The following is a 25035-nucleotide window of genomic DNA, read 5'->3' on the forward strand; positions in this document are numbered from 1 at the left end:
CTGGGCCGTGGAGCCTGCGCCCGAGTCCCTCTCTGGCCGCTGTCCTGCAGCCCCGTGGAAACAGCTCCCAGAGCTTCCCCCACGGAGCCCTCCTCTAAGGGGGCCCCCCTCTACGGGGATGAAAGCTGGACCCAGACTTGAACGACGCTCAGAGCAAAGGGGGCCCCACCAATGTCCAAAAGGACAGTTAGAGCCCCAGAAAGAGGGAAGACCCCTGGGATTCAGCAGATCTCCCAGGCGTCCAGTGAGAAATCCACCAGGAAACCCCCAGAGCCAGGAGAGGAGATGCCTAGCAGGGGTCCTGGGCACTCAGGACAGCTCTGCAGGGGTTCAGACGAGAAGCGCCCAGGGGAGGGTGGACCAGGCCTCGGGGGTCCCCACGGCAAGAACTGGCTGAGTCAGGCCCACCAGGTGCCAGCAGCTTCCTGATCTGGACCCAACCCCGAAAGCCAGGCTGTTCAGAGGAGCATCTGGGCAAACACGACCACAGAGACCACCAAGCCCGGCAGATGAGCCTCAGGCCTGGCACCCCCGAGGAGGCAGCGTCTGCCCGAGCCTGGGGGTCGGGGCAGGGAGCACCGAGACACCCCGTGTGGGGAAGGGTCCGGGCCTGGGCACAAGAAGGGCAGGCCAGGGGATGACGGGGCTCCAGGTAGGCGGCTTCAGCCTGAGGACCTAGGAGTCCCCACCCTACAGAGCTCTGAGTCCTAGAGGCAGGTCCCCCCCGCACTGGAGGGGGCCTCGCTGGGACAGAGGGCCGGCGAGGAAGCTTGGTCACTGACCCCCGAGGGCCACGAGCACAGGAGTCGGCCAGACCTGAGCTCAAACCCAGGTGAAAGCTGCCTCTCTGACACTGTTGCCAGAGAGGAAAGGGAGACGTGACAGCACCTGCCTCCCAGGGTCCACAGGACTATGCGGGTAAAGCCAGGCCCCGTCCCTCTGGTCCAGGCCCCGCCCCCGCACTTACCTGGGGGCTGCCGGTGCCGAAGCCCAGGGTGGGTGTGGTGGGCACGGACATGGAGTGGGGGCCCATGGGGGAGCTGATGACCGAGAAGGGCGGACCCATGCCGTTGATGGGGGAGCTCAGGGTGCTGATGGGCGAGTGCAGCTGTCCCGGGGAGCCGAGCGAGGAGCCGATGCCGGGCCCCAGGGAGGGGTGCAGCGAGGGGGCGGCCATGGAGCCGCGCCCCGTGGGGGAGTTGAGGGAAGAGGAGTTCACCTGCGTGGAGAAGTCTGTAAGACAAGAAGCCACAGGAGGCCAGTCAGGAATCCACACCTGAGGGATACAGCCTGGCCCGCTACCCCTCAGGCCACAGCTACCACACCAGGCCGCGGAAGGGCAAGGGACCCCCACTGCAATCCTACGGCTCCCCAGCAACACGAGGCCAGTCCAGCCACGCCCAGAGCTCCCCCCCAAGGCACCAGCCCCACCTGGCCCAACTTTAAGGTTCAGGCTGGGCCCCAGGCAGATGCAGGAGAAGCAGGCTGACAGCTGCTCTCAGATGCCTGTCTGGGCAGGGAGGCCAGATGGCTGCCCCTGGAACCCTCAGCACCCCAGGCCTGTCCACCTGGAACGCCTGGTGGCCGGGAGTTGCCAGCCCCTCTGCCCATCTACTCAGGGGGTCAAGGTGAAAGTCTGGGGATAATAAAAATAATGAAGGCTGACATTTTCGGAACACCCACTGTGTAGCAGAAACACTGCATGTCCTCAGCAGAGATGAACGCACGCAGTTAGGAGGTACACGGCGGTCCTATTATCCCATTTTACAGATGGGGAATTGAGGCCCTGTGTTCTTACCGCTGCCCACGGCAGGGCAGGCCCAGCACACAGCCTGGGCCTGCTCAGGTACCCCAGCGACGGTGGCCAAGACAACAGGCCCCCAGGCCCCTCTACCTCACGGGGCCCCAAAGAATACAGCTTCCTGTGTGCCCAGGCCTGGTGGCGTGCGGCCTGAGGCAGGGGAGCTTCCAGGCAGGCCTGGTGGAGGGGGCCCAGGTGTGCACCAAGCCCGCAGACGGGCAACCCACAGAGGCTGCGGCAGTGAGAGGCCGGGACCTCCCACACACCAGCCTTTCATGCCAGGGATTTCAAAGCCCCACCAGGCACTAACGGGGCCTCCCCTTCCTACCCTGAGGGCTCAACGAGAAGCTTCCCCAGGAAGGAGGCTCTCCGGGTGAATCCACTGCCCTGGGGCCTGAGCAGACCGTGGGGAACTCAGAGAGGCCCAAACAAGGCAGCATGAGTCAGAGCTGCAGGCCACAGCTAGTCCAGTCCGGCCTCTGGCAGGGTGTCCTGAGCAAGCCACGCCCCCTCGGTGGGCCTCAGCCTTCCCATCTGCAAAATGGTCTCTCGGGCCCTTCCCGCCAGGCCTGCAGTGATCACACATGCTTCTGGGAAGTCGAGCGGGCCACGGGTGTGATCGGGCGGCCCCCGTCCACGTGCCCCCAAGTCGGGGGATGTGCCCTGCTTGCACCAGCAATAGCCGCAGGAGAACTTCGCCTGCCTGAACCTCGGAGCGGCCGTGCCCCGAGCGGTCCCTGAGCGCCAGGCTTGGGGCAGGAAGAAGCCTTGTTTGTTTGTGCATCGCCCCCGAGTCCTCTCACCCACTTTGGTCACCGGTGCAAACTGAGTCTCGGGGACAGGCTGCAGGACACCGCCACCAACAGTCAGGGCCGGGCAGACCCGACCCCGGCCAGAGCCGAGCTTCCTCCAGGGCCTTGTGAACTTGTCCATGGAGGTGCTGGGCGGTGGCCAGCCCGTGGGGTGGGGTGGTCCCCGCAGGAACATGGGAGGCTCTGCCAACCCTGGCGACCCCCTTCTCTGGGAGCACTTGCCCATTTCCATCCTGTAACCCCCAGCCTGCTGGGCACCTCCTCCCTTGCCTGCCCTCTGAGGGACGAGGGGCACGGGAAGGGGGCCTGGAATTCCCAGCCAGGGAGTGGGGGCCTGCCTGCCACTGCACCAGCAAAAGAGCCTCATCTGATCCGTCTGAAACCGTTGCCATTCACAGAACTGGGAATAAACCATTTCACTGAACCTGAAAATAAGAGCTTAAAATTCCAGAACCAGATGGCGGCACCTATTGGCAGAGAAGGGTACTGCAAGCCAGCCCTATTAGTCATTAAGCTCCCGGCACCCACAAGGTCTGGCTGCACATCCTTGACCTCACTGAACGCTTGCGACCCTGTCCACCCACCTGTGACAGACAAGGAAACGGGCACAGGGAAGGTGCAAAAGTTACCCAGGCACACGCCCCAAAACCTGCAGCTGCCCCTAGGCCAAGCAGCCATGGTTCTTTCTACCAGGCCCCTGGGACAACTGGAATGCCCATTTCACCTGGCCCTTGACCACCCCTGCATGAGGAACCCTGAGCCAGCTGGTCCCTGTCCAAGCCCACCCTGCAGGATGCAGGCTAGCGCTGGCCCCTCCCCTTTACTCAGTCCCGAGAAGCACGCCTCCGACTTCAGGCGGGGAGGGCAAGGGAAGCAAGATGGACATTACAACATCTGTTTTGCAGACACCTCCACCAGAGAGCTCGGGGGGCAACTGCTGGGGCTCTCGATCGGACAGGGGTCCCAACCCCAGCAGCGCGTCCAGAAGCCTGAGGGCCTGGCCACCCTAGGGGAGCAGCCCATTCTTCTCCCCAGCCTCTGGGAACGAGATGGGGGTCTGGGGCCAAGAGGGAGACAGCACTCCGGGATTCTCACAGCTTCCTCACCTCCACCCGCTGCCCGGAAATCTTGGGGGAACTGGGGGGCTCTGAATGGGAGAAGAGGACGGGGTGGGGGACTTCTCGGGGGCTGCTCTCCTTAAGCGGTAGAGTGCAGCCGGGAGCGCCATGGGGCCCAGAGCCTGTCGGGGCCTCTGCTGCGGGCCGGCCACACCTGCGGGGTGTGGGGAGCCGGGCTTCCCGTTCACACAGCTGCAGAAGAGGCTCCCCAGGTCCACGCTGGGCCTACGCGGCCTGAGCTGTTTGCTTATTTGTTTGTTTGTTGCTCCCTGGCAGGAAGGGGTGGGAGAGGCAAGAGAAAGCTTTGGCCGGAAGGAAGGAGGGAGGGAAGTGGCTCCTTAGACCGACAGCTACCAGGCTGCACCCCAAAGCTTCTGCAGCCCCTCGAGTCCGGGAACCGTGAGGAGGGCAACAGCGAGATGGAGGGAAACTGGGCAAGACAGGAGGGACCGGGTACAGGGGGGCGGGGGGCCTCCGGTAAAAAGTGGGGGGGCCTGGGGAAGGGGCACCAGCCTCCAGCCTCTGCGTGTGGCCCGTCTCCCAAATGCAAAGGTCGGGGCCCAGTTCCTGAGCCCAGCCCCCATCCTCTGAGCCCCAGGGTCACGTGTACAGCAACTGCTCCAAACCAGGGACTGTGAGCCCCTGGGAGGGGCCACCCCGGCCAAGATCCACCTCAACGACCCCCACTCTGGGCCTTTCCTGTTGACACAGAACCTCCACAGCAGACACCTTCCCGGAGCCTGGGTGACAACGGGCAGGGGGTATTTTCTGGAGTCCTCTGGAGTCTGGCCAGGAAGGGAACGTTAGGAGGAAAAGGGAAAAATGCCTGAACACCCCCTGCTCGCAGAGAGGCCCCGCCCTGCCCTCCACGTGCACGCAGGCTCTGCCTTTTCCGGGCCACTATCTGTCCCCACCCACTGATAAACAGTAGGTGCAATAAGGCGCTATTCTTGAAGCCATACTTTGGACTCGCAGGGGACTTGTCACCAGCGGTCACCACACGCTTATCTGATCCTGGGCTGCGGGACACCAGGCTCAGGCCCAGACCCCACCCTGGGAGCTGCTGACACCCAGCTCTCCCCACCCAAGGGGGCACACGGGGCCTCGGAGGGAGGGGCAAAACCCAACTGCCGACTCCTCCCCCCCCCCACCGCCGCCCAAGAACCCGGGCCTCGCCAGGCCTGAACCCAGCACCTCACACCGCTTTACACCCTCCATGCCCCTGGGGACCAGCAGTAATCCGTGAGACTCAGGACTCCAGGGAAGGAGACCATGGCCCGGGAGCTCACAGGGACCTCCAACGAGAGACAGGCCCCCGTCCAGGCAGGAGGACATCCCAGCAGCCCCAACACAGGCAAAGGGACTTCAAAGAGCTGCCAGATTCAGTTCAGGAAGGCTTGCGTGGAAGAGGTGATGGACAGATCTCTCCCTTGGCACAAAATGCGTTTCAGGCCATAAAACTGACTCTAAAATGCAAATACCTGGAGTCCAGATAGGGAAGCCATGGAGCAGAGATGGAATGCCCTGCAATGCTCGGCGCCCAGAGCAGGAGAGCAGTAACCCCCTGGGCCCCCAGAGTATACGGGTGTGAAAAGTTACATTCAGTAAAGTTAAAATAAAGAATGTTCTCATGGTAACTGACAAGGGCACAGGCTGCTCCTGGATAGTGAGTTCCCCGTCGCAGCTGTATGCAAGCAGAAACTACAGCCACCACTCAGGAGTGGCCAACCAGGTGGGCCCTGAGGTCCCTCTGAGAGAGGGAAGGGACATTCCCCGCCCCCCCACGCCCCGCCAACAGTCCTGAACTGCACGGGCTCCCTCCAGAATGCCCACCAGGACCCTCCTGCCCCCCCGCCCCACCCCGGAACCCCCAGCAGGAAGCGGGGGAACCCCCACCAACTCCTTTCTGGTCTCTGCCAGACAGCCTGGGAAGGCGGGGGAGGTGGCAGGAAATACCAACCCCGCTGAGGCTGCCCGGCTGGGGCGGGGGTGAGCCCCTGGACCTCCAGCCCCTCTTCAGGAGCCAGGGAACCCCCGACTCTCAGAAAGGGGAGCTCAGGGCTCCTCCGCGGCCCTTCTGAACCTACAGGGCCGATCAGGGCAGGGTCCGGGCGGGCCACAGACTGGGGTCGAGGGCCCAGCCAAGCAGGAAGCCCAGCGGAGGGAGGGGAGGGACAGGCAGTCCAACCGAAGGAGCACGGGAAGGAGTCCCGTGGGGCTGGAGTGAGTGGGGACTTCAGAGGGGGCCGTGCAGCACAGCACGGAGGTGGGAGAGGGGGCCAGGAGGGGAGAGGGGCACAAAGGGGTAGGGGAGCCCCGAGGGCGCCAGCACCCTACCCTGACAAGAATGAGCACAAATCCGCCCCCCCCCCCCACTGCCCCGAACCAAAACCCCACCACGGGGTGCTGGAGGGCCCTCGGGAGCTTCCTGGGACGCCCGCCTCCAGACCCCACCTTCCGGAAGGACTGCTTCCCCCGCCGCCCAGGGGAGGGAGAAGTGGCAGCCCGCTGGGGACTGTGGTGGGACCGTGGCGGTCGGGGTTTGGGGGAAGCTCGGGGTGGTTGGTGCAGGGGAGGGGTGGGGCAGGAGGCGTCCACAGGCTCCACGGGGTGAGGGGCCTTCAGGAACTGCGGCGGCAGGGGGTGGGGGACAGACGTGCCCCCGACAGGGGTGTGCCGGCCCTGGTGGGGAAACGCCCACCACTCAGGTTCCCCTTCTGTACAATGGGTACGCCGACAGCAGAGGCTTTTGTGACAACCCACAGCAGTGGGCCCCACGAGCCCTTGCAGGGCAGGGTTCCAGCGCAGGCCATGTGCCTGCAGAGGGTGGACCTACCACCTCCAACCCCAGGGGGCGTGGCCAGCTCACTGCCTCTGGCCCAGTGTCAGTTTACAGCTCAGGTGGCCTAGCCTGAAATTTCAGCTCCTCTGGGGTCACCCTGCCCTTTCCCCAACGAATGCCCCCAGCCCCAAATCTCAGCCCCCGCTGAGGAGGACACAGGTCAGCTCAGCCCTTACACATGATCAGGAGAAACTCCCGCCTGCCTCCTGCTCTCCCCCAAGAGCCTGGGACCTCAGAACAGGGTCAGATAGGGAGCCCACCGGGCAGGCAGCCTCAGGGGCCCCTACGGAGAGGCCCCCAACGGGCCAGGAGGGACCCAGGCCCAGCAATCCGTCGGCCTGCAGGGACCATTACTCAGGTCCCAGCTCCACACCAGAGCCCAGGGTGGCGCAGACCTGCCCAGACCCCAGGGGAGAGAGGAGGAGGGGCAGGGTGAACCAAGGCATGCATCTCCTTCACCCCGCCCCCCACCGCTCACAGACGCCCACTGGTCACCCGACAGGGGCTCCACCCCCTCCCCAGGCCGCATGGACAGCAGCAGCTGGCCTCTCCCAAGTACTGCTTCCTGGCACCGCCCTACCCAGCCCTCCGTGACACAGGCGGGGATGCCCGAGGGGAAGGGGGCAGGAGGGGGCAGGCCGAGTGGACGCCGAGGAACAGGCAGGACACTGCTGGGTGAGGGACAGTCACCACGTCTCCAGCAACCTCAGGGCTGTTTGGGAGCCCAGAGTGACTGGGGGCTGCAGGCCCGGTAGACAGCGGCTCCACCACCATCATCATCACCACCTGAGGGACCCCTTGCCCTGCTCCCTGCACAGACAAAAGGCTGAAGCCCTAAGAGGCGGATGGTGACGCTGAATGGCTTTTGCCACAAGTGACAAACGGACGATGTTTCGGGCTCTGATGGCCGTCCTGAGCCGGCCAGGGCTGGTGAGGGGCGGAAGGAGGAACGGGCAGTGGCGGCAGCCGCCCTCACCCAGCACACTCGTACAGCCTGGGGGCACCGTGACCAGGCCGCTGTCAGGGAAGTGGGGAGCACAGCCAGGATGAAAGGGGGGGCCAGGAGGGGCTCCGTGTGACCAGCCAGCCAGTGCCTGGGCCTGAAAGGTCCAGGAGAGAGCTGAGGGGTAATGGTGCCAATGCACTGGGGCGCTAGAGCCAGGGTCTTGGCAGGAGGCTGCCCCCCCACGCCCACCCTCCAGAAGCTCACGGTCTAAGAGGGCTGCGGCCACAGCCCTCACACCAGGCCCAGCTCGACGGTCAACCAACGTGTCTCCACCACTTTCCCCCGATTCCTGCGGTGGGCGCTACCACCACCCACCGGGCCAGTGGCACTTGGGCAGATGTCCGAGGGGGGCGCTACCTGGCGGTACCCTAGGCGCTGAGCTGCACCTGGGGTAGCACTGCTCCAACCACCACGGTACAGAGGAGGGATCTGAGTCCCAGAACTGCGTCCGCTACCTAACTGTCCGCAGCTTACGGAAACACGCTCGGGGAGAGGGGCTTGGGGGGTGCAGGGAACACCCTGGCCGGACCCTCAGGAGGTTAGGGCCGACTCCTCCAGCCCAGCTCCCTGGCTGCGTCACGCCCCTCTTCGTCAGGCCACGCGGCGCGCCTGGTGCTACAGGAAGAAGCCGCTCACAGCTTCAGGGTCACGGGGACCAGGGCCTGCTGCTGGGACACCTCCCTCCTGGCTCCATCCTGCACCCTACACAAATGCCCCGAAGGCTGGCTCGGGAAAGGTCAACGCCCCACCTTCCCCGCCCCCTTCCCCATGACTGTAGGGCCTCCGGGACCTCGGGGCACGGCCGGTTTTTCAGGAGAAGCCAGGTGGCCACAGGCAGAGCCAGTCCCTGGCAGTCCTGTCCCCAGAGGCCTTGGGAAGCTTGGGGGCTGGGGGTTGTTCACGGTCAGGACTGGCAATGACAGCTGTGCCAACGTGACTCTGAGACCCAACCCAGCGCCGGGCTGCCACTCGGGTGCCGCTCCTCCAGCCAGCCAGCAGGGTGACCACCTCAGGGTGCAGGCCACAGAGCCACCACCTGGGACCCCCAAACATGAGGCCGGTCCTTCTAGGAGAACTCCAAGGCATCTGAATTTACGGGGAGGTTCCCCCACTCTCCCCGCCCCAGAGACGGCTGCGGGACAAGCATTCACTAGCCTCCATGACTGGACCACCCACCCAACCCAGGGTCCCAGAGGTGCGAGAGGCCGGCCCAGCTGGCGCCAAGGAAGGAGTCGGGAGGACACGGTGGACAGGCAGTGCCCGGCTCAGCCCCACCCAGCAGCACTCCCTCCAGCTGGTTCCAGAAAGGAGCCCCCCCGCAGGAGGGCTGCCGGGTGGAGGCCGCACAGGGCCACCCGCCCAGAAAGATGCCAAGGGACAGAGAGAGAGTCCCCAGAGCTGTTTCCAACCCCGTGGCCGGAGGCCCTCGGCAGGCCAGCCTGCACCCCTGACGGGCCGTCCCCTCCCCCGGGCATGGCAGGGAGACGACCCCGATCTACCGCCGGACCACTGGGCCATGCCTCCTGTTCAGTGGCCTAACACGGGCTGCCCGGGGGAGAGGCTGGGGAGGGGCAGCAGCCGACCCCCAGGCCTGCTGGAATCCCCAGGGGGGAAGCACAGGCACAGAAAGGGGGGAGGGACGAGAGGAACGGGGCCACAGAGCCGCTGGGGAGCCAGCGGCAAGTGAGCCTGCGCGTGATGCCGCTGGCGCCGCGGCCTCTGCAAAATGGAGATCCCCAAACCCACGGCCTGCCGGCGGCCCCGCGGCTTGGGAACCCCCCCACCCCCCGCCCTGACCCCGCAATGAAATCAGAGCTTCCAGAACACAGAGCTAGAGTCTAACGAGCAGCTCCTGTGTGGCTGCCCCGAGCCGGCGTTGATCACAGGGGCTCCGAAAAGCCTGGGGACGTGGGCATGGCTCCGTCCCACCTGCAGAGGAGGAAGGGGCTCAGGGAGGGAGGGGCACTCCCCAAGCCGGAGCCGGAGTCAGCGGCCGGGGACCAGGACCCAGCTCTCCACCCTGATGCTCCCAACACACTTCACGCTCACGCAGAGCCCCCGCAGCCAGCCTGGGTGGCCGGCAGAGCTCCAGGCCGGACAGGTGCTAGCAGGCACGCCCACCGTGGGGTCGAAGGGCACGGGGAGCTGGGAGCACGCTCACCTCTCCGGGGCCGGGCAGGGGCTCCCGGGTGCTGCAGCCTCCTGTCCAGGCAGCACCCCTGAACCGTCCCCAGCACCTCCAGGGCGCCGGCCCAGATGGCGGGTGGGGGGGCGCGGAGAGGGGGGGAAATTCCTGATGAAACCCCGCCTGCTCGACGGCAGCCTGGTGGTGGGGGGCCCCGAGCCCGCGGGCTGGCTGAGGCAGTTTCTCTTCAACAGGAAAAGAATGACGCTTGTTTCATTTTGAGCCGTGTCGCTCCGGCTGGCTCAGGGGCCCGCGGCCGGCTCTGTCATGGAACGCCTGTGCTTTCCACCCCCACTACAGCTGTTTTTCTCTCTAACTTTCTCGCAGCCCCTGCCGGCGTCGGGAACATGTTTGCAGACACTCAGGCCCAAGTTCGCCGGCGTCCCATCCACCTGTGCTGGCGTCGGGGGGCTCCGTGCCAGGTGGCCAACCTGTCCCAGTAGCGTGGAGCGGTCAGGGAGAGATCAGGGCCTGCCTCCTCTGGGCCCGGTGTGGGCTGGCCTCTCCCGGGGCGTCCCCAATCCTCCCACTGCCCTCCGAGCATCGCCACTTCTCGGATGTGGGCGCAGATGCTTGGCACCTCCAGCGTGTGGTAGCCCAGGGCTGCACAATGGGCGGGGCCGGGCCAAGCCGGAGACCCTGGAGGGCAGAGCGCCAGCCCAGCTCCCGAGCGGCTCACGCACGGCAGGCTCTCGGAGACCCCCGCTGCTGCGTGCCGAGAGCCCGGCCCCTCAGCGTCCTGCCCTGAGCAGAGGCTGACCCACACCGCGCTGACTCAGCCAGGTCGCCAGGCTGGTGCCGTCGTGGGCGGAGGCACAGATGGCAGGGGCTCTGCAGACAGCAGACAGGACCTCACCCATGAGACAGACCGAGAACGGGACATCCGCCTGCTGGAGCGGGGCTTCCCCATCTCGGCCGCAGGAGGGGTACCTCCCACTCGGACCAGCACAGCAGCCCCAATCCCACCGCTCCTGCAGCAGGGCCTGCAGCCTAGCCGGCTCTCCCCTGCTCTGGAAAGGCCCCCTCCCTCAAAGGGCAGCCTCCGGGGGCGGGGCGGGGGAACCAGCCTCTGAACCCCCTTGGGCTGTGTCGCCACTGTGCGGACTCAGCTGGGGGCCCACGGGGCTGGCAGGATTGGTTCCCAAGCTGAGATGCGACTCTGCCACCCCTTGGGGACCTGCTGTGAGACAGGGTCTACCCTTCACCCCCGCCCCCAGGCCCCCAGCAAGTGCAGGGACAGGAGAGTGGGTTCGACTCTGCACCAGGAAACGGAGGCCCAGGAGGCCCTAGAACCTCCACCTCCATCCTCACAAAGCACTGAACCGCGTCCCCAGATCTCCGACCTAAGGCCTCATTCCTGACACACCTTGCCGGGGCGGAGCGGCCAGGAGGTTGAGAACCTTCTCATCCCACAACAGGCGCTTTTCAGGGGCTGCTGCGGCAGCAGACCCCGCAGACGCGAGGGTGGCCGTGTAACAGGCAGCGTCCGTGCCCCGTGACCCCCTGCCCTGAGAACCCAGATGGGCCTCAGCAAGCACCCACGGCAGCACCCAGCCCGGCCACCCAGCCCACAGGGCCTCCAGGCAGGAAGGGGATGGACAGACTGACAGGTGGAAAGTCTCTCCCTGGGCCCGGATGACCGTGACCTCCGTCCGCACAGCACCGCCCCCCGGGAGTGACCCACCAGCCCCTTCGTACAGACGAGAGCCTCAAGTGGCCAAGCTCAGATCTGGCTGTGGCCAGGACACAGCCACTGGCTCTGCGTGCCCTTCCCATGGCCGCCCCCTGCACTGGTCACTTGGCAGTATGGCCACTGTCCACTCAGTCACCACCAGAACCTTCCATGGCTCCCCACCACAGGCCCCAAACTCCAAAGCCCGCCCCCCACCTTGTTCCGGCCACCTGGGGCCGGGGCCTCTGCCCTTGCACCGCCGCCTCGGTGCCCCTTCCGGGCCCTCTCGGCTTCACCAACAACCACAAGCAACCCCCGGGGGGGCCAAGGTCAGGGTCAACGCGGGGAGGGAATCTGGGAAAGTATGTTTCCACTGCCGGCTCCTGCCCTTGGGAATATATCTGCCGACAGCTTCCAGCAACTGTGAACCACGTGCGGTTTTGAACACAGGATGGGGGCTGGGGGGCCGCCCACCGTGCGACCAGCCAGGTGACCGACACGCGCTCCCAGCGGCAGGGCCGTGTTGAGGGGCCCCAGTGGCCAGACCTGTGCCCAGGGGTGCTGGACCTCGGTGAGGCCCAGCTTGGAGGGATGGGGCAACACCAAGGCCTAGGGGGACACACCAGGCAGGCAGCAGCCTCCAGCTCTCAGGGCTGCCGGAGGGAGGGGGGAGCCCCTCAGCACCTGACAAGGAGAAGCGGGGACCCAGAACCATGCCTTCCAAAGCTGCAAACCCACCCCGATTCCCCAAACCCACACGCAGTCCACAGAGCTGCCTGGGAAGCAGGGCTCAGTCCCTCCTGGGAACATACCGCCCGCTGGACACCTGGGGAGCCCTTAGCACCTGGCCCCGCGAGTGAGCAGCTGTCGCCTGCATCGTCAGAGAGAGGACAGTAAAGTACCGCCTCACTCTGTCAGAGGCCTGGAGTGCAACACCCACGCCTACCCAGACCCAGGAGGGCTGCAGATCCAGGCACAGGAAGACCCCCGATACTAAGAGAGCCAAATGCACTCGAAACAGCAACTCCAGAAACTAAAAGACTTCGCGCGTTTGGCTCAAGGAGACGCCCTTGCTCAGAGCCTATTGACTCAATGTCACCCACTACGCTAACATGCCTCTTTGGATGATTTCCCAGAGAAGGAACGACCGGAAAAAGCGAAAAGTGGTAGCGAGAGATGCTACAGGTGGGAGACAATGGGAAAAAAAGAAAAAATCCAGCCACTATCCACCAGCCAAGTAGGTGCACGTTCCACGCAGAGAAACCCCAAAATACCCTGCTCTCATCTCCTGTGTGTGGCCAGAATAACGGTCCCAATCCCCTGCAGGGAGACGGGCAGCATGCGCGGCAGGACTCAGAACGTCCAGCCCGGCCACCAGATGCCCACGATGACCCCTCGTCATGCTCCCATGGGTTGCAACTACCAAAATGCGCCCCTCGTACACATATGCAGCTTCCAGCTGAGAACCCTGGAAAGAAGTCAGTACGCTCCCCACTCTCTCTACGAGCACAGAGCCTGGCCTAACAGCCCGGGATGTTTTCTGTATGAACGTAATTTTAGATGATTTTAAATGTCCTGTCACGCCAAGAGACGAACTGACCCGGAAAATTCTCTTTCCTGCGCTCAGTTTACAGACAAGGAAACCAAAACCAAGGGCTGAAGAGGCCTGTGCAGGGCCCCGTGTGTGGGGGTGCTCAGTCATTGCCCTCGAGGAAGAGCTGCCGGAGGGGTGTGAACGCAGACCCCCCACTGACACCTCCGGAACAGGAAGGCACCGCCCCCGGTACACGTGCCACAGAGCTCTTTGCTGCAGGAGGACAGGGCCGGGGAGGAACCTCGGGCTCAGAGACTCAGACCTGGCGTGAGCCTTCGCGGTCACTCAGGGAGGATGGGAGACACCGAGCCCAGAGAGGCCCAGGGCCGGCCCCAGGACACGAGCACACCCTGAGTGCCTGTCCCTGAAATCCTGACCGAGCAGAACGTGGGCAAGGCTTGTACAGGGCAAGGTAGGGTGGGCAGCCCCCCAGTCAAGACGGCCCAGCGCCCCCGGCTGCAGTGTCCTCTCGTTTTGGGTCCCAACTCCAACACCAAGTGGTTCCCGGAGACGGCCCAGTGCAGCCTCGCCGGGCGTCCACACCTTCCACACGGCGTGAGGGAGGCCGGGTCACGGCCCCACCCAGGGAGATGCAGGCGAGGCACCCGAGACGTGGGGTCTGAACATTCACAAATCACAAAAGGCCTTTCAAACGCCTGGAAGAGCCAGGTGGTCCCGGCTCCCACCCCGAAGGCCACATCTTGCTGGAGGCCCTCCCCTGAACCTCCGCGCGGCCCTGGGAAAATAACTTCACGTCTCTGGGCCTCAGCTTCCCCCAGAACCTGGGCACAGGGGAGCACGTCCTCCTAGGGGCGTCGGTGAAGGTCAGTGAGTGACCCACACGAGCCCCGGCACAGGGTGAGCGTGAAGAAATGGAGCTCCTGGTAACCCAACGAAGGGAAGCGGCCCGTGAGCCGGGCCAGCATGATGCGGGAGACCGGGACCCGCTGGGATGCCAGCCTCTGGTCTCCCCGCAGGCCTCGTCCCTGACAAACCCCTCACCACAGGAGCCGGAGTCAAGACCCAGGGGCGGGCCGCGTCCAGGGCCATCTGTCCATCCCGGGCCGACTCCGGGCAGCCCAAGCCCCGTGTGGCCTCATCGCAGGGTGCCTGTGGCTCCCAGAGCAGACGTTTCCCACACCAGACCCAGGAGGATGGGCCAGGTCCACCGCACCCTCCGACCAGACAAGTCCCCGCCATCCCCAGCCTCAGTTTCCTCATCTGAAAAGCCAGACCCCAAGAGGCCCTCCAGGGAGCCTCAAGGCGAGGAGAGGAAAAGAGCCAGCCCCTTTCCCTTCCCCACCCAAAAACCCGTTGGCCCAGACACCCGGGGCAGGCCAGAGCCCAGCAGCCCCGGCCTCGGGCCGGGGGCAAGAATTGGGACACCGACCAGATGCGCCGAGCGCGGCCGGGCACCTCTCGTGCGCTGGGCAGCCGTGACTGGCCCTAGACAGGCACACTCTGTGCAGACACCCAGCACCGGCCCGGCTCTCCCCACCTGTCCCCCGCATCCCCCCGCCCCGGCGCAGTCACCACAAGCACTGCACCCTACAGACGAGACACAGGCACCTCCCAGGCCATACCGCCCCCAGCGCCCCCCAAGCCCAGCAGCCCTCACCTGCCGGCCACCTGGGGTCGCCCGCCCGCCAGGCCAGGCCACCTCCCGAAAGAGAGGCCAGAAGGTACAGCCTCATGGCCACAGGTACGCCCACCACGGGGGCGGCCCCATCAGCCCCCGGCCCGCCGGCTCAGGGTCCCACGGCCTCTGGCGATGCCGCACGGTGGACGAGCAAAGCAGCAGAAGCCGGCGAGGAAGGAGGCCCGGGAGGGCCAGCGTCTCCGCCAGGCAGCTGGGAATCTGCCGGAACCGCTGAGTTCCCCTTTCCCAGGGCCGCCCGGCCCACCACCCTCACCCAGACACCTGTGACCACAGGCGGCTCCCGCTGGCCGAAGCCAAGTGCTTCTCAGAGGAGAACAGGGACCCCAGCCTCGTTTCCTCCACCTGAGAGCAGTCTCGGCCTTCAGACGACGCGGCGCATGGGACCCTCGCCCAGCCAGGGGCCCAGAAGAGGGAGAGGGCAAGGCCCAGACCGGAGTTCAAATCCACTCCTCCGCTGCCAGCTGCCTGGCCGTGGGCAAGTCAGGACACCTGGCCGAGCCCACTTCCCCAGCTGCAGGCTGGCGTGAGGGCGCGGGGATGGGGCACGACGGCTCCCCGACGCGCTGCCAGCCGGCTCACCCAGGCACGCTCATTCGCCCAGATGTGCGGGCCTGGCGGGGGGGGGGGGGGGGCGTGGGCTGGAAGAAGCCCAAGCAGCACTCGTGGGGGCCACAGACCCCCGCCCACCCTCAGGCCCCCACCACGCCTTCCCCCCTGCTCCCCGACAGGAGCATCCTGTGCCCTGACGCGCCAGCAGCGAGGGGTCCTGCAGGAGGGACGACGGCGCAGGCGCCGGCCAAGCAGGGGGGAGGTGGCGGTGCCGCAGGGCCTTGACCGCCGCTGGGAGCCCCCCAGCCCGGGAAGTAGGGCCTGGACAGGACTAGACGAGCCCCGGGTGGGGGCTCGGCCTCACAGCGGGTGTGCAGGAAGTACGGAAGGAAGGAAGCCTTCGTGGCCCCCGGCCACCCTCCAGCCACACAACGGGGTCATTCTCCCGGGGCACAGAATGCCTTTTGTAGCCCATCAGCCAGCAGCCCAGCCCAGGGCCGGCGGTGGAAGTGAGGGTGCGGGGGGCTATATCACACGGCCTTCAGCCCCGCTGCGCTCTGGCAGGCAAGCGGGGCGTCCTCAGTCCCTGCCCCCCTGAGGCCTAAGGTCCAACCAACACTGTCCACATCAGGCTGCAGGGGCCGAGGCTGCCCGGGCAGCTCTGAGCCGCACATGCTGCCCGCACACGGCCTGCTCTGTGGCAGCTGGCGGCCAGGCCGGCCCCAGACAGAAGGCAGGCGGTGCCCTCACTTGAGCACATGGAAACCCTGCTGCCCACTCCAGGCCTGGCACTGGCCGTGGGGCAGGGTCAGGGCCCAGGCAGCCTTGCTCGTCCAGCAGGACTCCTACAGAAGGGCCAGGGACTCCCGCCCATGCTGACCCGGCTGCCGGCCCAGCAGCAGTCCCCCTCCCCTGCCCCCCAGGCATCTCCAGCGCACCCCACCATCATGCACCCATCCGCTCGCACGGCGCTCTCCACCTGAGACCCAACTTGCTGTGGGACCCAGGCAGGTCCCTTCCCTCCAGGGGGCCCACCACCCACCCCGCCCTGACCATAGAAGTCCACACTCGCGGAACCCACTAAAGTTTGGGGTTCAAGGATGAAGAGGGAAATCCCCAGGGGTCACACTGCAAAGTGGCGGGTCCAGGACTCCCAGGTCCAGGGAGGGAGACGCGACATCCTTTCCCACGTTATTTGTCTCAGGTTTCTGCCGTGTGCACGTGTGGTTTTCGCGGAGGCCTGATTTCAGCAAGACCCTGGCCAGCGGTCCCGAGGCTGCTGCCGCCCTCCTCCGTATTGGACGGGATTCCTCATTCACTCCTCTTCACAGCTCCGGGCTCCCTGCTTGCCTGGTTCAGGGCCCGGGACCACACCTGGCTAAGCTCACCCGATGGACGGGGGCGTGGCGAGGGCCGGCCTGCAGCAAGGATCACGGCCCAGCCCCAGTCACAGAGGCAAGCCACGCCCACTCAGCTGTGGCTGGTGGTCTGCCGTGACCCCCAGCTCCTCCTCGGCTGGGGAGGTGCCTGTGAGGCCCTCTGGACCCTAGCCCCACTGACTCAGTTCACTTGCGCCCAATGAGCCTCACCACTTGAGCGCTTCCGCACCAGGGCAGGAAAGGTGCTCAGCCCCACAGGTGGCAGGCAGGGTCACCTCTCGAGTCCACAGAGACTTAATCTGCCTCAGCAGCGCCAGTGCTGGGCCCAGGGCACATCCCGGCCAGCAGCTGGCTCCCAGCCCACCACGCCCCCTCAGCCTCAGGCCCCCCGAACACCACCCCATGCCCGGACGGTGCCACCTCCTGTGCCGTCACGACGTGGCGCCTCGCTGGCAGGAAGACCCAACCTCGGCGCCCTCAGAGGAGTCCAGCTGACCAGGCACTGGGCCTGTCCCACCAGCTGGGCGGCCTCAGGGGTGACGACACAACCTGGGCACGTGACCCACCTGTGTGGTGACAACTGGGGGTCCCCTCGCAGGACTGGGTGTTCAGAGGCCCCAGGCCCTGCCACCCCGGCCTCCGTGTGCGTACGCGAGCCACATCCACGTGGGCCCCGAGGCCCGCAAGTCTGCGCGGGGCACCGCCATGTGCCTCCTGCCCCCCGGGGGTCTCACCAGCCAGGCCCTGCCCCGGGCTGGCCCAGCCAAAGGCGCTCAGACGTTAGCGAGCACCCGGAACGTGCCAGGCGCCGAGCAGAAGCCCAAGCAGCAGCACATGCTGCCTCCGGGGGGGCAGAAAAGGGGGGGCCCAGGGGGCTGACCCGCGGGGGCTGCAGCAGCCCACACGCACATCTCCTCCCGACCAGCGTTCAGCGACATCCCGTCAGCGGCTTCAAGCTGGCCACGGCGGGAGTGTCTGCCCCACAGAAAGTAGAGAAAAACCACAGATCACACCCCCCGCCCCCCGAGCCACAGGGCTGCCCCTCTCCCAGCCCCAGCTTCCCCCCAGATGTAACAAGGGGGTCGGCATGCGGCCTGAAAGGTCCCTCCCCTCGCCCCCAGCACCTCTCCATCCCAGGGACCTACTGTTCCTTCCAAGCACAGGGGCCCTGTTCAGACCCCGCTTCTGGGCCTCCTGGACAGTCCGGCAACACCCAAGATGTTGGCCCAGGGGTTGCCCCTGGCAGACGGGCTCTGGGGCAGCCTCTCTCTCCCTCCAGCTGTCCTAGACCTGCCTCAGTGACTACCTCCTGGCCCCCAGGAGCGCCCCCACCAGGCCCCGCTGCGGCCCCCTGCCTTCCCCAGGCCTCACCCTCATAGTCAAGGCACTGGAGGCTGGAGCCCAGGCGAAAACAAACACACACACACACACACACACACCACCCAACCCTCAGCTTCCTTCCTCCCCAAGGCCAGCACGAGAGAACGGCAAGCAGGGGCCGGGGGTGAGCCCCGGCGCTGTCCCCTGGCTCAGCCAGTGGCCCCTCCCTCTCACTCACATCCTGGTGGGGTGGGGGCGGGGCTGCTGGAGGGGCAGCACAGAGACCAGGGGCCCCGCCCTCTCACTCACACCCTGGTGGGGTGGGGGCGGGGCTGCTGGAGGGGCAGCACAGAGACCAGGGGCCCCGCCCCCAGCAGCAGCACTTGAGTCTTCCTGTTCTCCCACACCCAGGAGGCGCCCACAGGCGCGCAGGGAGTCAGGGGCTAGGCCGCCGTGAAGCCACGCCCTCAACGCCCTGAGCAGGGGCCCCGCCCCTGCTGCTGACCGTTACACCTTGGAAAAACCCTGAATTCACCCAGGGGTCTCTGTCGACCACTCCCACCAAGGCCGGCCCCACCCCCCTCTCTCAGAGGGGCCCTGGGGCCACCACGGCCAATCTGCCCCACAACGGTCTCGGTGCCCAGCCCAGCGTCCCCGGGAGGCTCCAGCTGGTGTGGCCATCAGCCCCTCTCAGCCCCAGCCCTGGCCCTCAGAGCAGCATGGTCATCCCCTCCGGGTCTTCCTGTCAGGGACACCTCCTCCAGGGAGCCCTCCTCACACCTGCTGGACAGAGCAGGAAGGTCTGGACAGAGCCCCAGCCCTGTAGATGCTAGCTCAGGTCCGAGCCCACCGCCCCAGAAGGCAGGTCTGCAGACAGGCCGGGTCCTCCTGGACACCAGCCCCAAGCCCGGGCTGGTCACCCCACCCCCGCCCCCAGGCATGCTTGCCCTGCTCCAGCCGCCCCCAGGACCTCAGTGCCCCAGCCCAGCCTGCAGGCCGCTCCTTCCCTGCAGTGGTGCCTACGCCGGCCCTCAAGGGCAGGAGCCCTCCTGCTTTGCAGAAGCAGCAGCTGAGGCTCAGAGGGCACACGGTGCCCGGGTCACAGATCCGACAAGAGGCTCCGCCGGGCTCAGGCCCCGGCTCTGTCTGACTGCCCTGCGCGGTGGGCACCACGCCCCACAGCAGGGCCTCCACATGCCCACTGCCCCTGGGGCTCTGCTGTCTCTGCCACAAGCGGGAGAGCGGGGTGCTGACCCTCAGGAGGAGGTGAGGCTGCTGCCGACCCTGGAACCCCTGCAGATCTAAGACCCCCGAACCCCGGGACTGGCGGCCCGGAAGCACCACAGAGGCCTGTACTCTGGCCTCTAACCCCCGAGACCCGGGGGGAGGGGTCTGCAGGTGTTCAGCGGGCCTCGGTGGCCAGCATTATCCCCAGCTGGACAGGAGCGGGACGGCCCGGGCACAGGAGGGCTGGGGTCTGGCCTGGAGGTGCCCTGGGACAGCGGCAGCTGCCCCTTCAAACTGAGCCCACTGCCATGCTTGCCCCCTGGACATCTAGGGACATCGACCCACCCGACCCAGGGGCCTGGACTCCGTGCCCATCTGCCTCCCCACCTCCCCGTCCCCCTCCCCCCCAGCAGGTTCTCTGCCCACCTGGAAGGCAGGCACCTGGGCAGCGTCTGCTCCGTGTGAGGCTCTGAGCCGGGTGGCAGGCAGGAGCCCTGTCCCCCGCTGCACAGCCCGGGGAGGGGAGGCTGGGTCTCAGAGACCCCAACCCCAGATCTGGGCCTTGTCCCAGCTCCTCCAGGAGGCACAGGCAGCCCCCGGCCCCCAGTCCCCCGGGCCAGGCCGGCAGCGTGCCCTGTCACGCCCGCCCACGGCCGGGCCCCCGCCGCCCCGGCTCCCAGGCTCCGTGTGACTCACAGGGCCGGCACGCCACCTCCGGCCCCTCCACAGGCGGCCGCCCTGAACACACACGCCACACTTGTCCAGACTTGATGCCGGCGGCCGGCGGGATGGGCCTGGGAACCGGGGAGGGGGCCGGCCAGGCACCGGGCCACAAAGGGGCCCTCAGGAGGGGCCCGGGTAGGTCACACTCAGGCGGGTGACCCAGGAACTGTAGCCCCTGCAGGGCTGGAGCCCGATCCCAAAGAGCCCACAGGCCCCGGGGAGCGGCGCAGGGAAGGGCCTGGGAGCTGGGGCCACGCCCTCCTCGAGTCACCAGCCCAGAGGCCAGTGTGCCCACCAACTAGGGAGGGCGCTGAGCGCCCCCACACCCAGGCCCGGACCTCCGCCCTCCCCCTGTGAGGCTGAACTTCACCCTAGGGGCCAGGTAGGCCAATGGGCCCTGGCACCCTGCAGGCCACAGGCCTCTGGGTCTCGGGCTCTGGCCGGGGCCACACAGGGAAGCCCACCCCAGGGAGGGTCTCGGCCAGAGCGTTCAGGCCGGGCCCGAGGTCTCAGTCATCAATCAGGAGTGTCGTGTCACCTCCCGGAATCAGGGGGGCCGAGAAGGGGTGACGGCCGGGAGGCTGAGGCCCTGCCAGCCGTCAGGGGAGCGTGGCAAACGCCTCTAAGAGGGCGGCCACACCGCAGCTGTAAGGGCTGGAGCAGGCCTCCGACACAGAAGGGCCACCGCCCACCCACCATCCGGGGCAGGGCCCTCCTCAGGCTCCCCCGCTGTGCCACCGCGGCCAGAGAGCAAGGGAGGCCCTGGCCCGGGAGTCCCCAGGAGCCCCCCGTGCCGGGCACCCACCTTGAGGCAGTCTGTGCCCCCTTCGGTCCGCAGGCATGGACACCGCTCCCTCAGCAGCAGGAAGCGGGAAGCCCACAGGAAGTGGGGACAGACCCCCGGGGGCAGGGTGAATGGTGGCGGGACCCGAAGGGGAAATAAAGGCCAAGGGCCCGGGAAGAGCACAGCAGGGACAAGCAGGTAGGACAGGGAACAGCAAACAGGCCCACTCCTGCTGCGCGAGGCGGTGGGCAGGAGGGCCAGCGAGGCAGGAGCCGTGCCAGCGGGCCAGCGGCCGTCAGCGGCTGCAGCTGCTAATGACTGCGGGACGGACGTCAGCAGGGCCCACCCCCGCCGGAGGGAAGGCGAGGGGCGAGGGGCCCCACCGAGGCAGGGGCTGGCCTCTCTTCCGGGCACAGGATGGAGCAGGACAAGCCGACTGGAGGAAACAAAACAAAGTCACGGCCAAGGATGGCCTGGCTCCCCCCCTGCACGGTTCAAGGGGATCCACAAGGCAGCCAGGCGGGGCCGGAGGGCCACCTGCGGGCAGGGCGTCCGCGGGATCCCGGAGGCAGATGGACACACGGTCAGGCTGCGGCACCTCTGGGGTCCAGAGCCCTCGGTGTGCGGGGGGAACCAGCCTCCCTCCACAAACCCGGCTCCAGGCTGCCCTCCGGAGCGGAGCAGGGCAAGCACGCGGGGGTCAGAGCGCCCCACCTCTGGCTGCAACGGAGCTCTCGACCGACGCTGGTGAACCACGTCTCAGCCAGCCGGGGAGACAGGGAGCGCTACACCTCACACCTGCCCCCGGGCACTGCCACGGTCTGGACGGGCATCAACAGCCCCCCCCCCACCCCCGGGGACAGCTCCCCCCCCCCGCCTGGGACAGCCCCCCCCACCCCCGCCGGGGACAGCTCCACGGGGACGGGGGCCAGGGAAGCATCCTCGTTTCCCTGCAGGCCACCAGGAACGGGCCACCTCTTCTCCCTGCTCCACCCTCCAGAGACAGGAGTGTGTGGGCCCTCGGGGGGCAAGAGTGAAACTGCTCAGGGGCTAGGACCCCCCAGCCCAGGGACCTGCACACAACCATCACACGGCTACGCCCGGGGCGGCCTGGCTCCCCTGCGTGGCCCCAGCCGATGGAGAGCACGCCTCTCTCCCCATGACGACAGCACCCGTCCCAGAATGCGCCCCTGAAGCAGGCCGGGGTGGCCTGGCACCCAGGGTCCCCCTCTCCCCGGCCTCTTCCCGGAGCCCGCGCCCTCGGCCCCTCCCTGCCTTGCCCAGAAGGCGCGCGGCTGCCAGCTTCCTGCTGAGCTGCTTCTAATCCCCAAACGCAGCCAGTGCGAAACCTGCTCGGCACCCACGGCACCACCGTGCGCCGTGCAGCCCCCATCTGGGAGGGCCGGGTGTGGGGAGGGCCGTGGGCTTCGGCCCCGCCCAGCCCCCAGCCAGCCCTGCCACCTCCCCAACACCCCTCCCCCACCCGAGGGGACGGGACGGGTTCCCGGGACACAGGCTGGTCTGGGCAGCAGGGGTCCGTGACCCACGAAAACACACACACACACACACACACACACACGCACACGCACGCACACACACACACACGCACGCACACACACACGCACACACACACACACACAGAGGACTAGAAAAAGGGAGAACTCAGACTCGCGGGTGAACATGATAAATCTCTGGATGACAGGGGGCTCCCCACTCCCCCAAATCCTGCACAGGCAGGCGATGGGGTGCGGGGACAGGGGCCGACACCCCACGTCCCCCCGAGGCACGTGACCCCAGGGCCTTCATCCGCCGCCGGGCTCTGCGTGGTTAACAATAGGATGTGAAGCGCCCAACCTGTGTGCAGGGCAACCCTGAGCCCTGGGCACAGCGCTGCCCCTGAACACATGCTCCCCAGCCGTGGCAGCCCCGGGCCCGGGCTACAGAGGCCCAGCGACACATGTGAACGAGTTAACCGGCCACACACACGGTGAACTTGACGGTGAACTTGTCAAAGGCAGAGTCCTGCTTCCTGGGATGAAACAAAGAAACGGACGCACCCCCGGGCCACGGCCACGTGAAGAGCGGGCCCCAACAGCCTGCTGCCGTGAAGTCTGAGAGGAGCAAAGTGACAGAGGTGAGCCAGGGCTAACGGGGGCCAGCTCTCGCTCTGGGTTCCCCTGAACGCGGGCGATGGCGTGCGTTTCACCGCGAGCGCACTGTACCCCAGGGCAAGCTCCAAACGGGGCCTGCCCCACGGGGCAGTTCGACGTGGGGACACTGCACCGCTCTGGGCCTCAACCCGACAGCCCTGGAGGGAGTGGACCTGGGCTACCCCCATTCTCACCTGCTCATTGCTCAGCGGGGTCACCAGGACAGGCCGTGACCCCTGCACTGGGGAACGGCCCACCGTGACAGCAGGAGGGTAGCCAGCTAGCCTACCAGCAAACAACCCGACAGATGACCACCAGGGCCCGTGGAGAGCTGTGAGTGCCCACACCACCTGGGGGCCCAAGGGAACAGGGGCGGGGCCCCCTGGGCCCACAGCTGGGAAGCAGCAAGCCTGGGGTTCTGTCCCCAACCAGGTCCCAGAGGCTACTCAAAACTGGCCGGGTCCCTCCCCCAAGCGGTCTGGCGCCCCAAGGCCCACTGCTAAACGCCAGCCAGGCAGGGGCACTGCCAGCATTTCCTGAATGCCCAGTGCCCAGGAGCCCACACTGAGCACTTCAGAGTGTGTAGCTCTCATCCAGTTCTTTCAGAAATTCTATAAGCATCACTGTCTTTCTACAGAAGAAGTGAAGCTTGGAGACACAAAGTTCAACCTGCCCAAGGCCACCCAGCTGGGTCAGTGCAGGCGAGACAGGGGTCCAAGGCTGCCTGGGCACAAGGTGCGGGGCTGAGGGAGGTGAGCAGAGCGGGCCAGCAGGGGGGCAGACAGTGGGCAATGGCGGGATCCTCCACGCCACAGGGCATGGAGACACCGACATGGGGAGCGCAGACGGGCGTGAGCACACACGCGGGTCAAGGCGTGTGCACACACACATGCCCTGCTGGGGGCCCAGAAGCCCCTGAATCCCCCCACCTGGCAATGCCCTCAGGGAAGTCGGCAGCGCTCGAGGGTTGGGGGGCTGTGGCTGGCACAGGATCCTCCTGGGTGCTGGGTCCAGAGTCTTCAAGAAGCGGTTCTCTCCTCCACCGGCCATGGGAGGGCCTAACCCCCCCCACCAAAGGCCTCCTTTTCCTCCACCGAAAGGAAGGGGGCGTCTCGCCTTGCCACTGGAGACCTCAGCTTTATAGACACTGCAAATCTGTATTCCGTTTTTATTTAAAGCATAATAAACACCAAGATGGGCCGTTATCTGTCTACACGCGGAGCGAAAAGGCAGCCAGCAGGCTAACCTTGGGCGGGTGGGACTCAGTGGCTGGTTTTGACTTTCTTTGGTTTTGGTAACAGCGTTGCAGGGTGCTTGAGTTTTGTTTTCTCTTTTGGTGGGGGTGGGGTGGGGCGGGGGGAGGTCAAGGTTGCTTTACAGAATCTCAGCATTTCCCCCATCAGCCACATGCATAAATTCGCCCACCAAAAGCGCTCTCCAGGCCAAACGCGGATTTGATTTCCTCCAGAACCCCACCCGCCCCAGAGCCCTTCAAAGGTTCCCCCAGCGTGGGCTGGAAGGCGCCCCAGGAGGGCTGGGGGTCCCCTGCCCAGCCCCACACCTGCTCATCGCCCCACCTGTGTTCTCGGCTATGAGACAGCTGACCAGCACCACTCAGGCCCGAGCTCTAATGCCAAGCCCTCCGAGTGGTCCCTGGGCTAACCCAGAGACGAACTGGGGGTGGCTCTGGGCCAGGGCCTGCCTGAAGCTTCTGCCAGCTGCCTAGGACCAACTGCCTCAGCATCCCACCCCCAGAGCTCCAGAATGGGCCGAGGCCCACCAGGAGACCCCTCAGCCTCCCTCCAAGAAGCTCCCCCACCTCCCAGACCAGGACTGGGCCAGCTGAGTGCCCAGATGCCATGTCGTTCTGGAAGCAGGAAGGTCTCCTCGGCGCCCAGGCCAACGCAGGCCGTGAGAGCCACCTCCCGCCCTCCTCCTCGCCAGACCTCGGCACCCCTGGCCCTCCCCAATCTGAGCCTGCCCACTCTCCACCCACAGGCTTGGGAACCGACTCATTTCCGGGAACACACCAGCTCTCTCACCTCTGGGCTTGGACATGCTGTTCCCTGGGCCTGAAACTCCCCCTACACCTCTCTTGGCTCACTCCAACCCCGTTTGAACGACACCTCCTCCAGGAAGCCCTCCTGATTCTCCCAGCCAGGGTAGGGATGTCTTCTACTACATACTCTCAACAGGGCACTCACCACACCACA

The 25035-nt window shown here is 66.4% G+C and overlaps 1 protein-coding gene across 6 annotated transcripts in view; it reads right to left on the reverse strand.

The window, feature by feature from the left end:
- RXRA (retinoid X receptor alpha) overlaps nucleotides 1-25035 on the reverse strand; it is a 97158-nt gene that overhangs the window by 26062 nt on the left and 46061 nt on the right. For all 6 annotated transcript variants that reach the window (XM_033415158.2, XM_049711459.1, XM_049711458.1 and 3 more), the window contains one exon: nucleotides 968-1233. In XM_033415158.2, the coding sequence (XP_033271049.1) occupies nucleotides 968-1233 (266 nt within the window). Of the gene's footprint in view, nucleotides 1-967; nucleotides 1234-25035 lie in introns of those variants that run through there.

This window comes from Orcinus orca, chromosome 6 (genome assembly GCF_937001465.1).
Source record: "Orcinus orca chromosome 6, mOrcOrc1.1, whole genome shotgun sequence".
In the NCBI taxonomy this organism is placed as follows: domain Eukaryota; kingdom Metazoa; phylum Chordata; class Mammalia; order Artiodactyla; family Delphinidae; genus Orcinus; species Orcinus orca.